Raw genomic sequence first — 16938 nt, 5'->3', positions numbered from 1 at the left:
AGCACATCCCGATTTGTCAACAGACAGTTAGCCTTCACCCGGTGTTAAGATCCAACCTTAGCCAGCGCGGATAAAAATCCGACAATCCCATGAGATTTGACTTATACTTCATGTATTACATATAGCCCGCCATGGAACAGGCAGAGAAGCTTCCGCCAATCAAACGCCTAAGCTATTAGAATTCTCCTGTTGTTTGTTTTATGATCACAATGCCGCTAAGAACTCACTTTACTCTCAATACTGGATCTAAAATCCCAGCAGTCGGTTTTGGAACCTGGCAGGCTCGGCCAGGACAAGTTGAGCATGCGGTTGAAACAGCCCTTCGAGCTGGCTATCGCCACATAGATTGCGCTGCAATATACCGTAATGAAATTGAAGTAGGAAAAGGTATTCGTGCTAGTGGAGTACCCCGAGAGGATATATTTATTACTGGAAAGCTCTGGAACACAAAGCACGCCCCGGAAGATGTGCAGAGCGCATTGGACAAGACCCTCAAGGACATTGGGACTGACTATTTGGATTTGTTTCTGATGCATTGGCCGGTGTAAGTCTACATGTTGATCATACAAGAATTAAAGTGTTCAATTCGCTCATCACATCATTTTAGAGCATTCAAGTCGGGAGATGATTGGTTTCCACTTGATGATCAAGGTGTCTTCCAGCTCTCCGACATTGACCCAGTGGCAACATACTCAGCCATGGAGAGCCTGCTGCAAACAGGGAAAGTTCGAGCTATTGGCGTTTCCAACTTCACCATTAAGCGTCTCGAGGATCTCATCAGCAAAACAAAAATAGTCCCAGCTGTCAATCAGATTGAGGCACACCCCTACCTCCAGCAGCGCCAGCTGTTCGAATTTTGCCAGTCCAAGGGTATTCTCATAGAAGCTTACTCTCCTCTTGGAAACAACCAAACCGGAGAGGCCCGAACGGTAGATGATCCCTTGGTTGCGGATTTAAGTCAAGAATTAGGTTGGGATATTGGGCAGGTTCTCTATTCCTGGGGTGTGCAACGAGGAACGGTTGTGTTGCCTAAAAGCATCACGCCCAGTCGAATCGCGTCAAATTTGCAAGTCAAAGAGCTGCCGCCCCATGCTTTCGAAAAGCTAAATGGACTGGAGAAAAACAAACGATATAATTGGCAATCATTATGGGGCTTTGACATCTTTCAAGAAATTGGACACGATGAGATTGTACGTATTGCGAAGGAGGCAGGACCAGAAAACCTGAAGAAGTTTGGGAAATAGAAGATGAAGATCTTTATGTAGTGTAATTCTGCTCATGTCCCCGTTGAGCTCCATCCGGTGATAATACTACTTCGTCCAAATTGAAACTCGGCCAAAAAGCCTGAAAGATATTAGCTTTGGGAATAGTTGCATGTAGACTGGAAAACCTACAGATGAGTCTAGATCAAGCCAGTCTGTTAGTTGCCAGTCCAGAAAAGTAGGCATTTCTGTCGCCAAATTGCTCTGAGGAATGGGGTGGAAGACAGCTCTATCTTCAGTGTCTAGGACTGGATCGGCCAAATTTCGATCACATTGCTGTTCTTTCGGTGTAGTATAGTGCGCTCTTGATTGCTGTTGCTGTAGAGTTGAGTGGTTCATTGCAGCAGCTCTAAACCCTTCTAGAATAACTGCGTATCGCCGACTGGGAGAATTTGAAGCGGTTGCTCGAGCAAGGTGGCCATGACAACTCTCTGCCAGTTGCATCAATCTTGTCCTGTAACCAGGGTCGTCGGTAGCTCCCATACGATGTTGCTGCATCACCCACACATACGTTACCACAAGTGCGCAAAATGTGACATAGTGAGTCCACCAGAAGGCATGGAAAATAGGGCTTCCACGTGCCATACTATCCACCGACTCCAGTACATCTTTGGCGGCTTTGATGCAATCGCTCACTTGGGTTAAATAGGCAGAGGCTGGAGAGCGCATAAGAAACAGGCGATTGGCGTGCATGATGGCGTGTGAATGAGCCAGGCCAAGAGCCAAAGCAGGTCTTCGATAGCTTGGAATCAAAATGGACGGATGAACTGCGCCCAGATGAGCCGGCAGACTTTGATGCCAGTCTCGAACACGCTGCGTTAAGCCCTTAGCTGCGGTTATCCTCTCGATCTCAGAGGTATGTTTGGCAGTGTACATTTCTTGTGAGATGGCCCCAATTATCTTAGCAATACTGCAATTATACACGTTAATAAAATTCCTGCCTTACGCGTGTGAGAGGAAGACTTCGTTGTCCTACCGTGCATGAAAAACTAGGGCGTCAGTATGGCACCCGCGTCGATCATCGGGATCACCAACAGGGCCATCTACTGACATGTCTTCATCGTTGATCCGATCTGGTAGTTCTTGGTCGATATAGTCATCGTGGAAATGACGTGGCCGTCCAAACACTACCCCAAGGTAGTTGTCGAGAACGTATGCGGTCCAAAATGTTCTAAGAGAGCATTGCTTTTCAATGTAATCGGCCGGCTTTTGCCTCCTCCTCCAATCTGCCCGCCGCTGCAAACCAAGGGCAGATATAAGCTGCAATGCGTTTCCAAATATGTACCAGCTCTGATTGAAGCGAGAGGTAGTGAGCAAGTATAGCACTTGGACGATGCGGACTTGAGCTGACTCCAGTCTGGGAAAGCCTGTTTCCTCATCCGTAAGTCGCATCGAGAAGCGGAATAGAATATCGCCTAAGCGGAGGGCCTGGCAGTCTTTGGTAGGGTATCCTTTGGACTTCTCTTGATGGAACTTGGCAACTGCAAGTATTACGTATATAATAGCTGCTTTGGTACGACTGATAGTGTGCCATACAGCCACCCCTTCTCTTAAGTTGCTCTCCATAATACTCAGCCAAGCTTCTGTAGATGGACGATGCAAAATTCGGTAAGTCGCGATACAGACATCGAAATATAGGGCTAAGAGAGCCCTAGCTTCCTCTGGATCGGGTAGACTGGGCTGCTGCTGAATGCCCTCTCTTTCAATTGCCAATGGCTTGTCTCCTGCCATATACACTAGTTGGTTCTCTGCCAGCGATCGAGAATCATCAATTCCCTGGCTACTCCCTTGGGCAGAGAGGCGCCTTGATGCTCGATGAAGAAAGGCCAAGCTTGACGTTGGATCAAATACCTGGCCTTGAATTTCCGCCATTCCCAGCTCCGGAGATGCGCGGGAGGGAGCAGCTGCCCCCCCGGGTCGTTGAGATGGCTGGTCTAACGGCACATTATCATTGGGAGTTCCGCCAGAGTTTGGTATGAAGGACACAGCTTCAGTGATGGTGAAGCCTTCTGTTAAAGAATGTCTGCTCCCACCTGCAGACCGCCGGTGGCTAACATCAGATGATGGAGGGGGCGTAGGCGGCATACCGCGAGTATATTTTGCTTCATACAAACATACCCGGCCTCTTGATATGCATTTTGCGCACGGTTGGTCACCACTGCATTTTGCCTTTCTGGACTTGCAAAAGTCACAAGCGCGACTAACCTTACGCGTCTTCCGAGAGGCCGGGTCAGAAGGATCCCTAGGGATATCTTCAACGCTCTCAGCGCTCCTCTTCTGGCTTGTAAGCTCGGGTTCCATTTGATGACTAGTCAAAACGTGGTGGATACAAATTTGACACTCCTTGTTTCCGAAATGGATCGCTGGGTGTTCTTGTTGTCCCTGCGACGAAGCGAGAAACACAGCCCAAGAGGCGGAAAAGAAGCCGAAGGATGCAGTTTTAATACCGGGGAAATCCAGCGGAGTGCTAAAATAGTTGCGTCGAGTTGTGGAGGAAAAGACAGGGGCCGCGATAGTGTCACGTTTGCGGGGATGCTATGAGAAGCTTACGAGAGAAACAACCATGGTCCACTTTGGAAGGCCTAGTCTTGATCTAAGCCGCTAGAGTTTCAGGTGGTATGATGATTATATTTTAATTTACAAAGAGTCGAAAGATAATGAAAGGGCATTAAAACAACATTCTAGGCCATGGATTTTATGTTACAATATGGCGGTCAATTGCAAACGTAATTTGACGGGATTCGAAGACATGAAAGATACATTAATTGAGTACTAAAAGAGGAAACAGAAAATGCAATAGCTGGGTTGTCAGAACTGGTGAGAAGGAAAATATAAAAGTAGTGGCAGTCTGAAACTATCCGTAACAAAAGAATGACGAATTCGCTCAATAACATATGTAGCTACAGGTGGTGTAGCTTTCCAATACTACCAACTCCAAATCTCAACAGGGCATGTCATCTCTTAGAGCGTGTACTTGAACAGCAGGCTCTTATCACCCAGCTTTAGCAATTCGTCTTCCGAAAACTGCGCCCTGACTTCCTCCTCAGGAATCTTCGACTTCTGTTTATTAGCCCAGATATAGCTCAGTTCCAGTAGCAGAGCCGCAAGGACGCCAGAGGCACCAAAGGCCAGGGAAAGTCCAAATCCAGTGTGATATGTAGGAGCTTCTTTATCAAGATACATGAAGCTGCCAATGATACCTCCGATGTTGCCCATGCAAATGCAAAAAGCAAGTCCAATAGCACGGCGGTTAGCTGGAGCCAGGTTGTTGGCCGCCCAACTGGTAGCAGACGGATGGACAGGATAGATACCCATGCACGTCAATACAAGAGCAAAATATCCTGGCCCTGTATGGCTTCCTCCTAGTTTTCCGTTGAATCCCATCACCACGGCGTACCCGATGGTGATGAGCAACATAGGAGCAGCAATGAAGGGCATCCGCCACAGAAAGCGATCGGACAAGTAGGCAAAGAGAATAGAAGAAATGCCTCCTGCCACATAAGCAGGTACTGTCATAAGCTGTGCGATTGTGTTGTTGGTAAATCCCATTGCCTTGATAATTGAAGGAAGAGTAAATTTAGTTCCGTAGGAGCAGGCTGAAATGCACAGCAAAATGTAGGCTTGAAGATAAAGCCTCCAGTTGGTAAGCACCATTTTGAATTCGTACCAGTTGAATCTTTTATCAGAGTGCTGCTCCGAGAAACGCCCACCTTGCTTCACAAATGTTTGGAGTTCGAGAAATCTGATCTCACCGGGAGATAGCCATCCACTGGAAAGTGACGGAGAATCAACAAGAAAGAAGAAACAAAGCACGCCAAGTAAAGTGGTAGCAATGCCCTCGAGGAGAAATATCCACCGCCATCCTTCATAACCACCAACCCCATCCATCAGAGCAATTGCTGCAGCCAACAGACCAGAGAATGCACCAGATAAAGCACTGGTACAGTAGAAGTATGCAATTCTGGTGGCAAGCTCTTTAGGCATGTACCAAAATGCGCAGAGATAAACCGCGCCAGGATAAAACCCAGCTTCAAAGACACCGAGAAGGAGTCGCACAGCGAGTAAACCGCCGAAGTTATTGACAACACCGTGCATAGTCATGATAATTCCCCAGAGTGTGACGAGCGAACCAAGATAGACTGAGGGCCTAAACTTCCTCAACAACACATTGCTGGGAACTTCAAGCAAGATGTATGGGATGAAGAAAAGAGCCAATACAACATTATACTGGTTTCCGACGAGGTGAAGGTCTTCAGAAAGACCTTCAATCTTTGCATTGCCGATATTTGCGCGATCAAGCTGCGAGATAAGGTATAGAATCGCTAGCATGGGTACCAGACGCAAATCGACCTGCATCATATCAACAATGAGCATCAAGTAACGTTGATTTAGTATTGGTAATTAGGCTATCTCACCTTTCTGATAATTGTCTTCCTTTGTTTTTCTGTTATGCTGTTATAGAAAGCTGCGTCTTCTTCGCTCAAACCCAAGACGGGTATGTTGTCAATGACTCTAACTTGAGCCGACTTTCCCATATCATGGTTTGTGGGATCATCTCGATCGTCAACCATGACGATATCAGGTTTGTCGACTTTGACAGAATCTCCCGCCATGTTACGTCCTATTGAAAGATGTCAAGAAGATAGAAATCTCGATCAAAATAGCCAGCTTGTCTCAGGAATTTGACCCAAAGAGGCTCCACAATGCTGTATGGAAACAACAAAGATGTCTCTTGTTTCTTGTACGATGGATTTATCTGGATGTATCAACATTTTATTATAAACAGGAACTTCATCCACTCCCACACGTTTACGCATGACAGCACCTCTACCAAATCCCCAGATTTTTCTCTAGCCCCGCGCTTGGTGATCTGGGGTAAGTTCCACTCACATCTAGCTACAAAACGGTAAACTTAGCGGACCTTTATCCGTAGCCAAGAAGAGATCATCGCGGTATCGGATAAAAGTCCGCTGAATTAAATCGTCGACAAAGGCAACGTTAGGAGCAATATCAATTGCTAGACTCTATGTTGCCAGACTCCGGATTGCCATCCTTGGTAAGCTTAGTCATAGAGCGCGGATATGATTGACTTTGCTTCGTTGTGAAATAGGCCGCGTATTCCCACAATCATCGAAAGAAATTTCTCGTGGCTCTATATGAGTGAATCAAGTTAGAGAGCCATCATGCCCGCAACGATTTACGTTCCTTCTTCTCGGGCAGAGCCTACCAACAACTCGACAGGACACATTCTAACGCAATCCTCAGCCACTGCTATCAATGCATTCAAGTCTGATTCTACATTACGAACAGTCGATGCATTGGTACGGCAGCGGGCTATCTATTATCCTCAAGATCATATTGTCTCATATCCGAGGTCTGGTATCGACTTTATAGATTACAACATACAAGAACTTGATGTTTTTGCTTGGAGAGCAGCGAGTCGCTATGCACAACACGTTCCCGCACGCAAGACCTCCCAAGAAAAGCCGCGTGTGGTAGCTCTCTTGGGCCTATCCAACTTGGAGTATCTCATAACCTTGCTAGCTTTGACAAAGCTCGGACACACAGTTTTGCTTGTCTCTACAAGGATCACAGTGGAAGCCGTTGAATCCCTCATAAATGCTACATCAACAGCTACAATTATTACCGACAAGAGGCATTCAAATACCGCCAAGCAGGTCCAGGAATTAGTACCTTCGCTACAGCTCCTCGACATTGTTGACCGTGCGGTATTTGAGTATTCTATTGAGGCCCATGGTGACACTCAACTAGATGCTCAGCTGGATGCTGAGATTGAGACCCAAAACATTGCCTTCATAATCCATTCAAGCGGTAAGATTCCGGTGCGCTGTATTATTCTACCCAAGTGCTGATGAGTGGTTAGGATCGACTGGCCATCCAAAGCCGATATACCAATCTCACAAGTCATGTCTTGCAAATTACTCCGTGAGCATGAATATGAAATCATTCATTACATTGCCGTTGTTTCACAATCATGGTATTTGCAACTTCTTTCGAGCATTACATAGCCGAAAGTCGATTCATCTTTACAACGCCGAACTTCCATTGACGCAAGACTATTTGCTCAAAATTATGCAAGCAAATAATTTCGAGATATTCTATGGCGTTCCGTATGCACTCAAGCTACTCTCGGAAACACAGAGAGGCATTAGCGTTCTTCAAGAATTGAAGGTTGTGATGTATGGCGGCTCAGCCTGTCCAGATGACCTCGGAAACCTACTCGTTGAGAATGGAGTCAACTTGATTGGTCATTATGGCGCGTAAGTCAATTTGATACCTATTCAGATTACCAAGTACGGGAATATTAATGATTAATAGGACAGAAGTTGGGCAACTGATGACCTCTTTCCGACCTGAAGGTGACAAGGAGTGGAATTACGTACGGGAGAGCGAAAAATTGTCCAAGTTTCTAAGATGGGTTCCGCGAGGGCCAGGCCTTTACGAATGCGTTGTTCTGGATGGTTGGCCATCTAAAGTGCAATCTAACCAACATGATGGCTCTTATGCGACCAAAGACCTATTCCAGCCTCACCCAAGCATTCCTAGAGCGTGGAAATACATTGCCCGACTCGACGACACAATCGTTCTTGTAAACGGCGAGAAATTCAATCCTGTCATGATGGAGGGAAAGATTCGATCCAACAAAAATGTCGCTGAAGTTGTCGTATTTGGCGCTGGCCGGGCGCATCTTGGGATGCTGCTTATTCCTGCTGCAGCATTGGCAGATCGTGCTACTGAGGAGATTCTGGATACAATTTGGCCAGTTGTCGAATTAGCAAACCAAACTGCGGATGCCTTTGCTCGAATTTCACGAAACATGATTCGAGTACTGCCGCATGATTGTTCGTATCCTCGAACAGACAAGGGGAGCATAATACGCCAAGCCTTTTATAAGCAATTTCAGCAGGAGATTGAAGAGGCTTATGATCTTGCTGACACTGTGTCCAGAGAGCTTGTGCAGTTCAGCCTCCCGGAGCTCCAAGACTTTTTGAGAGGCTTGCTTCAAAAGACTCTTCACTCACCTACAACAGTTGAGGACGATGACGACTTTTTTGTGTTGGGCCTAGACTCTTTGCAAGCTATCCATATGAGAAGTGAGATTCTTAGGACAGTTGATATTGGCGGAAATAAGCTTGGACAACAAGTCGTGTTTGAGCAACCGTCGATCAATAGATTGAGTTCCTTCTTACTTAATCTCCGAATTGGTCGCAATACGGACGAGGAGCCATCGATCGAACAACAGATGGAAAGTCTCGTGACGCGATATTCGACAGAGATTCTGTCTATATCTTCTAGATCATCCATCGTAAGTCCATCTTTCTACGATACTTCCAATTATATCTCCTTTTAACATTTGTCCTTGCCAGGTTGTTACGGGAGCCACAGGTTCCCTAGGAGCACATGTCGTTGCAAAGTTAGCCTCTCGACCAGATGTTGACCAAATATACTGTCTTGTCCGCGCTCGCGACTTATCTCATGGCCAAAAACGTGTTGTAAGCTCGATGATGCAAAGAAGGGTATATCATTCGCTACCATTATCCTCCCGGCGCAAGATCATAACTCTGCCCTCCAACCTAGCTGAACCGGATCTTGGCCTTTCTAAATCGGCTTACGAGACAGTTACTGAGAATTTGTCCGCTGTTATTCATTGCGCTTGGTCAGTCAATTTTAATATGCATCTGTCGAGCTTCGAAAAGGGAAATATCGCTGGCGTGTCTCACCTTATATCCCTCTGCCAATCTGCGCAGCCGCCAGCAACGATGAATTTTTGTTCATCTGTCAGTACATGTTCACAAGCGACAATAGTGCCGGTACCTGAACGAGCCCCAGACTTTGCGTGGGCCCAGAATATGGGATATGCTCAATCCAAGGCAGTAGCTGAGCATATCTGTGCTAAGGCTTCCTCTCACGGCGTTACGACCCGCGTGTTGCGCGTTGGACAAATCATTGGAGATACAATACACGGCGTCTGGAATGCACAAGAAGCCGTGCCTATGATGATGCAAACTGCAATAACGATTGGAGCTCTGCCAAAACTCCAAGAGACGCCGTCGTGGCTACCCGTTGATGTTGTCGCAGATGCTGTGACAGATATATCGCTCTCTGATGCAGGCAGCATTTTTGCCAACATAACTAACCCACGTGTTTTTAGCTGGAATAACGATCTCATACCAGCTCTACATAAATGTGGGCTTGTCTTTGACGAAGTTGAGCCAAAGGAGTGGATTAAGAGACTCCGAGCATCAAATCCAGATCCAATTGCCAACCCACCGATCAAATTGACAGACTTCTTCGCATCCAAGTATGATAAGGATTCATTCAATCCGTCTAACATGTTCGCTACCGATGTCGCAAGATCATTGTCGCCAGCTTTGAACAAAATTCCCAATCTCGTGGATGAACATGTCGCAAAATTTGTCAGCTACTTGACCGAAAAGGCGTGGAAGAAGTCATCATCTCCTGCTGGTGTTGAGAAAATGGCTATCATCATGATCGGTCCTTGCGGAACCGGCAAATCTACCATTGGGAAGAAGGTATCACAAACTCTCGATGTTCCTTTTATTGAAGGGGATGAATTGCACTCTCGCCAGGCCGTTGAAAAAATGCGGTCTGGTGTGAGCCTTGCGGATGATGATCGCATATCATGGATAGATCGAATCAACCACCGCGCAACAGGCACTCTCTTTGACCTTGCTTATGATTCAGTTGTGATCAGCTGCTCAGCACTAAAGGAAGTATATCGTGACCAGATTCGTCACTATATGACGGCACACAAAGTGAAGGTCGTTTTTATCAGTTTAGAGGCTGATAGAGAGGTTCTTGCTAGGCGATTACAAGAGCGCAAGGGGCATTATATGAGCCAACATTTGGTTGATAGCCAGATTGACTTATATGAGGAGCCTGGCAGTAAGGAATATGACATTGTGCCTGTTGATGCGGAAAAGGATGAGGAGACTGTCTTGGAGATGGTTCGTTGGTTATTAGAAGATGCTGTTAAATTGCTTTGAAGACATGTATGGCGCATTTACTATCATACAACAAAGCAGTAGTGTACTGTTATCCTTTAATCATATCATATCAGCTTCAAGTTCGTATGTGAGTGTTATATATAACGTGGATCTCCGTTTGAAGTGACGTGTGATGGACAATTCTTTTGGACGTTTCATGTGCTCAAGCCCATCGACCGTGTCGGTTTAGACATTAATTAAATTATCTGGAGCGCGTTATCAGACTACAAAACTGACTCGGAACGCTTTCTTTTACAAAGGTTCCATCAACACTAATGGCCCAGCTGGTACTATTAGAGGTCCCTGGCTCTCCTGGACAATTCTCCATTTAGAATCCGCATATCCCAGCGCATAGCGCCCAATATTGGGTGCTGTCGTGCGATAAAAGGCAGCCCTAAGTGGCCCTTCTTCATCCTGATCCCAATACAGTCTCCGAAGCCAGGAATGAAGTCGGGGATAGTCATGCCGAATTGACTTTAGGTTGCATTGGAAAACACTGTGGTAGGCAACGTCGAAGCGTGCCAAGGTTGTGTATAAGCGTATATCGGCCTCAGTAATGAAGTCTCCAAGGAGAAAAGGTTTTCCATGACTAAGATGTTCTTCAAGGCGGTCAAGAGACGCGAATAGTGGACGGATGTTTTCGTCATACGATTCTTGCGATTTGGAGAAACCGACTTTATAGACACCATTATTGACAGTGTTGTACACCCAATCGTTCATTTCGTCAATCTCAGCTCTGAGTTGTTGCGGATAGAGACCCTTTCCAGGACGGTTTTCTTCACGGAGATCCTCCGGAAGGAACTCGTCGAATTCGGAGTAGAGCATACGGATAATTTCTGAAGATTCGTTATTGACTAGGACGTCGGCCTTTTTATCCCATAATACAGGCACTGTATATCGACCAGTGTAGTTGGGATCCGCTTTGAGATACAGTTCTTTAAGTTTCTTGAATCCGTGTAAAGGATCTTCAGTAAGAGAACCTCCTTCTCCACTGAAGTACCATCCCTCGGGGCCCATGTGAAAATGGACTTGGTAGACATCAATGATAGAATCCAGGCCTTTTAGGAGCCGTACGATTATGGTTCTATGGGCCTATATAGGTGATGTCAGATGCATTTCTTTTTCAATAACTTCAAAGGAAGTAAGATTATGGTTTGGTGATGTTCGTCCTTACTAACCCATGGACACCCTGGAGAGAGGTACAGCGCATAGCGGCCCTTTTCCGCTGGAAACCGCGAGTTTGGGTCCTTTGAGATAAAATTTCGAAAAATACTGTCCGGGCGAGTAAAACGTCCCTTGTCGTGATATATCTAGAAGACTAGGTGAGTGATTGAATGGAATAATACCTAAATTTGAGGGATGGCTGTTATACTTGCTGAGCCGATGACATCTTGTACAACTAACTGAAGTTATTTTATCCCAACTACGGAATGAAACTTTAAAATATCATGCCGATTTTATAGCAGAATAAGCTTGTATATGCTCTCTTTCCTATTCGTAATGGATGTATGAACGGGCATACCGGTTTTAAATAAAACGAAGCCGCGAATCTTTATTTACACTCCAATACCTCATCTACAGTATTGCAAGTAATGACAATGACGCGATGATTAAGCTTACAAATCTAAAGCCACAGCGCGGGGACGGTATTTCCAAGCCTTTATCAATCCAAGCTAGGACTTTTTAAGCTGCTAATCCCCTCATCGGCTTTCTCGTAGTAGTCGAATATTGAACTTTACCTGAATCAATATACATAGATTGAAGCGGGTGAATCGCGTGGGAACAGACGAGCTTCAGGCTGTGGATATCCCTAACAAGACCGCGGCTAATATTCTTGTGGAAAAAACTCACAAGCGCCGTTATTTAAAGGATTAGCAAATGCAACACGAAAAAAAAAGGGAGCGACGGAGAAGGAGGCTTGTAAGGGGTTGTCATGCGCAAGTAATGAGAAGAGGGTGTGGGATGGTTTGCTGGGATGCGCAAAACCATAAGCATGCATATGCTCTATTGCTTCTCAACACCTGTGAGAATAAGAAAGTGGGAGTATAGAGACGGGAAATATTATGCAAAATAAGCTTAGTAGATACTATCCCGCCTAGCCAAATGAAGCAGAGTCCCCTCACATAGCATATCTAATAAGCTGCTTGTGGCTTTGTAACTCCAACTTCAATGTCAGCATAATAGTGTCCAGAATAGAAGCTATCTATTAATGGAGTATAGTTTTCGGATTTATAAATCCGGTTTTGTTCGAGTGTCGTGGCATTACCAGCATGCCTGCTCAGTCCCACACGTGGCATATCCCGATTCAAATGCAACGCTCCGTTCGCCCCATGATTTACCACCGTTCGAATGTGGTAAAATGCTGTCCAGTAATGCCGTGGTTTTTAAGTTGTGCCGGGTCTTGGTCCACATGTATTTTATGATAGTATGCATTGCTACCCCTAGGCCAGGCCTTCAGCGGGGTTTCCAGTTGCCAACTTGTAGCCCAACTTCAATTAATTGATAACTGAAAGCCCCGCTGAAATCTGACCAAGGGGCAGCCCAATACCAATATTTTTTTGAAGTAGTCTACCGCGTAACAAACGACTAAAATCTCACTGATAGACATGTTTGTTTTAAACGAGAAAGAAGCACCATTCAACAATTGCTCAATAACTAATCAAAAATGATCAATGGCTATTTCTATTTTTGTTGCTCAAGGGGTGTATCATGCCACGTAATTAATTGCCGTAGGCCTCTGCTTGGCTACCTATGTAACATGCCATCCATTCGTCTCTTCAATATGATATTGCCATAATCTGACTATATAAATGAAATCATTTCTAAGTGAATACAGACAACTCTGAATTAAAACAACCTTTGACCCCAAAATGTCAACATCCTCCGGCAGTATTACAACTTTTGATGGTGTTACGCTGAGATATATTACCGCCGGAAATACCTCTGGCCCTGTTCTGCTCCTGATTCCTGGCTGGGTCCAAACTGCGATCCAATGGCGAAAGCAAATTGCATATTTCAGCACCAACTACCGTGTCATCGCTATTGATCATCGTGGCCAAGGTGACTCTGACAAGCCTGGCCGAGGGTACCGAATTACAAGATTGGCCGCAGATTTACACGAAGTCATCACTCAGCTGGATCTTGAGGATGTAACTCTTTGTGGGCATTCTATGGGCTGTTCAGTAATCTGGGGATATTGGGACACTTTCGAAGCTTCTCGCAAAAGAGTCTCTCGCCTCATACTTATCGATCAATCGCCTTGCATGATCGCGGATCCAGCATGGGAATCGGGCGTCGCAAAATCCCTAGGGGCTATATTTACACATGCTAAAACTCTTGAAATGGGGGCCAGTCTCCGCGCAGCCGGAGGCCATGAGTTTGCATCGGCATTCTTGAGATCCTTGTTCTCACCATTGTTGAGTACAGAAGACTTTGAATGGATGGTGCAGCAATGCAGCAAGATGAAGCTCGAGGATGCTGCGGCATTGCTGGTAAACCACGCTGCCCAGGATTGGAGAGATGTTCTACCAACGATCACTGTCCCCACGCTCGTTGTCGGTGCTGAGGGGAGCGTTATGGGTGGAGAGTGTAGTCGATGGATTGCTTCGCAGATACCCGGCAGCCGAGTAGAGATATTTGAGGAAGACGAAGGTGGCAGCCATTTCATGTTCTGGGAAAACGATGCCAAATTCAACACAATAGTTGAAGAGTTCCTTCAAAAGCGATAGAACTGTAGATTACAATCAAAGCAGACTTTTTAGCCGAAAAATGAGTAACTTACCCTCATACCTTTTACTCAAAGGTTCTATTCATACTAAAGAAGCATGGTTACCAATTAAGCCTTTCAATTGATTATATAATAGGAAAACTGTGACTTCTCATTCTCCATTACAAATAAAGCGGGAACCGCTCCGGTTCAATCACATCACCAAACATAAACTTCACTACTCACAGTTTTTGCATGCCTCTCCAGCATTGCGCTTGCGCGGCCATAATACACATGTTGAAATACTTTGTGGCACAAGATTTTAAGTAGGAAAGTGAAGTATAACATGTAAATATGCTAAACATAACGTATAAATAAATAAAGGGAATTTGAGCGGCAGATTTGAATACCATAAAGCCTTTGTTAAAGGTCGTCATCCATGTCATCTGGCAGTGGCATCGCCTCCAATACGCAATCAAAAGCCTCACTACTCCAAAAATAATGGCAGTCCTCGTCAAAAGCTTCATAATTTGCTTCATCTTCATCTTCAGCATCACCTGTATTCGCCGGCACATGTTCGTAAAAAGGGTTCCCAGCATTTCTTCTTGCCGTTTCACTAGCGACTCCACCTTTCCTCAGCAACGCGAGTTCCGTCTCGAAAGTGATGGTCAAGATGTAATAGTTCAGATAGCATGAAGGACCCTCTATACTCGGTCCCGTCCATCGGGAAACTTTATGGCATTTGCCTGAAACATCTGCATATAAGATGGTTCCACCATATTGTCCGAAGAACCAGTTTTCTGCGATGTGCTTGCCAATGGCGTCAACCTCGTCTTTCCTTGATTCACATGCCTCAAGTTCGATTCTGAATTCGGTCTTTGAGGGGGATAGAGCGCTAGAGACTTCTTTGATCCACTTGGCTGTGAAGCGTAGTGGCCAGTTTTGCCTCCAGTATCTCCAGTCTGTATCGCGAATTGTCAAAGTGAGCTGTCGAGGGTGTAATCCAGGTGTCCGTAGTAGGCTAGCCAGATCATCATGCTCTAGGCGAAACATTTGTACAAACGCATGGAGGCTTCCAATCTCGGCCTTTTCTTGGCCTAACTGCCGTGCGAGGCTGGGCAAGAGCCGCTGTAATTTTCCTGCACGCTTCCAATGACAGTATTCAGGCGGTGCTCTCAGTCTATGGCCCATCCAGACTGTCTCCTCCCAGAGGGCAACTGGGAGGGGCCAGGTCTCACGGTAAATGGCGCGGCATGTCCTAAGCAAATCGGTGCTGGTCTTGCGCGGTGCAAAATACGAGGGTCGTGAGTAGAAGGTGTTGGTGTTGTACAATGCTTGCGTGTCTTCATAGTGCGACAGCGCAAAGGTAAATATCTTGGCGCGTATTTCCGCCGGAAGGAGGGAGAATAGAGGTGAGTCTTCTTGCGCATCAATCCTTTTGGAGAGGAGTCGCTGATGAAGAGGAACCATCGAGTTCCTGAGGCCCGGGCGGCGAGAGTAGCGCTGGCCCTGAGGGCCTGTAAATGGTTGAGCCACCATGTTTATTTTGGAGAACGGAAAGGCTGATTAATTGCGGTCGATGGTAGAATAAAGTGACCACTATGCTTTATTTATCAAGGGCATAAATAAAGAGCCAAATCTTAAGGTGCTGCTGCAATAATTGTTGAGAGGCTCTGTTCTTGCACTTGCAGGAAATAGGCAGCAAATACATGTAGGCAGCCGTGGAGTGACTGTTACGACCTGGTTTGTGGCATCAAGGGGCGCAATTCAGTGGCTGCCATTCACTTTACCAATGTACCAAGACGTCAATGCTTCCTACAACATGGGCATATGTGGCTTTGGTATGATGATCTAGCGCAGTCGGATCCCTACAGTCAACAACAGAAGAGTTCACATGGGCTCCCCTGACTAGGTCCATTCACACAGCTGGATGCACGTATTGTTTCATGTTCCAATTAGCCGCAATTTATCATTGTTGTTGGCGGGGTAAAACATGAGCAAACAAATGATATGTGAGTCATACACATGCAGAAGCTCTTTATATCTAGGTTATGTTGACAGACGTCATGTCTTGGCGTGGCTGTAACAATCGTTATTTGATGCACTCTTGCGAACTGTGGCTGGTACAGTGCGAGCTTCCTCTCATCATTATGTACTGTTTTATGGCAGAGGTGCCATTTCCGGCACCGTAGCTGTCATTGAAGAATGTTCAAAAAGATGGGCATTGTTCCAAGGAAACTGGCCCAGAGCGCCTCGACACCCCGTGTCTGTATGGTACTCATCTCTTCCTGTTCGCAACGATGCCGGCCGGCGCTGAGATAGAAATCGGAGACAGCAGGGTAAACAGACCCTCGTCGATCATGGAAAACCAGCGCCGGCGCTGAGCAACCCGAATCTCAGCCCGTGCAAGACTCAGCTTCTTAAATTTACGAGATGAATATTCCACGATATACATATTCTCAAAAATACACCTCTACTAATACCAACACCGAAAATATCGTTATTGAATCTCCGCAAAATCTACTATCTCTAAATCATCAGCTAGGTACGTTGGGGCCGGGGAAATTTACAATGGTACTTCCACCTGACCCGAACCGAGGGGAGGGGGAACGATCGTCCAGTTCCATCAGAGCTCTTCCGATAAAGCAAGGTCCTGTATTCGAAGAAAGGTTCTCAACAACTTTGAATCTTCAGATACGCGCTGGCAAAGATTGCTGCATACTACCTAAGGTAAGCAGAAAACTGCGTGACTCTAAAATCTACAACAGCGGTGCGGGAATCGGGGAATTCGCGACCAAGGCCCTGACATGGATCAGATGCGCTATGTATCGGTAGAAGATTCCGGCGCCTGTCATGTTATAAAATCCGACATATGGGACATCTTCAGGACGCATCAAAGCGTCAGACTTGCCGTTCCCCGGTAATGCTCACCAAAGCTTTT

General features: G+C 45.9%; 7 protein-coding genes across 7 annotated transcripts; 3 read left to right on the top strand and 4 right to left on the bottom strand.

Moving 5' to 3' along the window:
- Positions 1-209: 209 nt before the first annotated feature.
- On the top strand, positions 210-1244 carry TRIVIDRAFT_59414 (uncharacterized protein; the record flags this gene model as incomplete). The annotated part of the gene is made up of 2 exons (XM_014099696.1): positions 210-544; positions 608-1244. 2 exons carry the CDS (start codon positions 210-212, stop codon positions 1242-1244), a joined length of 972 nt encoding a protein of 323 aa, XP_013955171.1.
- A 366-nt stretch (positions 1245-1610) lies between these two features.
- TRIVIDRAFT_124588 (uncharacterized protein) lies at positions 1611-3503 on the bottom strand (the record flags this gene model as incomplete). Its single annotated transcript, XM_014099695.1, has 2 exons — positions 1611-2199; positions 2239-3503. Coding segments are annotated over 2 exons (1854 nt in total), but the record flags the coding sequence as incomplete, so codon positions are not given.
- Positions 3504-4223: 720 nt separating this feature from the next.
- TRIVIDRAFT_51172 (uncharacterized protein) lies at positions 4224-5797 on the bottom strand (the record flags this gene model as incomplete). The annotated part of the gene is made up of 2 exons (XM_014099694.1): positions 4224-5612; positions 5678-5797. The coding sequence occupies 2 exons, from the start codon at positions 5795-5797 to the stop codon at positions 4224-4226; spliced, it is 1509 nt and encodes a 502-aa protein (XP_013955169.1).
- A 648-nt stretch (positions 5798-6445) lies between these two features.
- Positions 6446-10291, top strand: TRIVIDRAFT_69988 (uncharacterized protein; the record flags this gene model as incomplete). The annotated part of the gene is made up of 4 exons (XM_014099693.1): positions 6446-7094; positions 7147-7543; positions 7602-8589; positions 8651-10291. 4 exons carry the CDS (start codon positions 6446-6448, stop codon positions 10289-10291), a joined length of 3675 nt encoding a protein of 1224 aa, XP_013955168.1.
- A 252-nt stretch (positions 10292-10543) lies between these two features.
- On the bottom strand, positions 10544-11681 carry TRIVIDRAFT_192458 (uncharacterized protein; the record flags this gene model as incomplete). Its single annotated transcript, XM_014099692.1, has 3 exons — positions 10544-11383; positions 11470-11586; positions 11664-11681. 3 exons carry the CDS (start codon positions 11679-11681, stop codon positions 10544-10546), a joined length of 975 nt encoding a protein of 324 aa, XP_013955167.1.
- A 1480-nt stretch (positions 11682-13161) lies between these two features.
- TRIVIDRAFT_69986 (uncharacterized protein) lies at positions 13162-14019 on the top strand (the record flags this gene model as incomplete). Its single annotated transcript, XM_014099691.1, has 1 exon — positions 13162-14019. The coding sequence occupies one exon, from the start codon at positions 13162-13164 to the stop codon at positions 14017-14019; it is 858 nt and encodes a 285-aa protein (XP_013955166.1).
- Positions 14020-14654: 635 nt separating this feature from the next.
- TRIVIDRAFT_120009 (uncharacterized protein) lies at positions 14655-15422 on the bottom strand (the record flags this gene model as incomplete). Its single annotated transcript, XM_014099690.1, has 1 exon — positions 14655-15422. A coding segment is annotated over one exon (768 nt), but the record flags the coding sequence as incomplete, so codon positions are not given.
- Positions 15423-16938: the final 1516 nt, after the last annotated feature.

Source organism: Trichoderma virens, assembly GCF_000170995.1.
Source record: "Trichoderma virens Gv29-8 chromosome Unknown TRIVIscaffold_76, whole genome shotgun sequence".
Lineage (NCBI taxonomy): Eukaryota > Fungi > Ascomycota > Sordariomycetes > Hypocreales > Hypocreaceae > Trichoderma > Trichoderma virens.
This window is presented reverse-complemented; position numbering and strand designations above follow the sequence as displayed.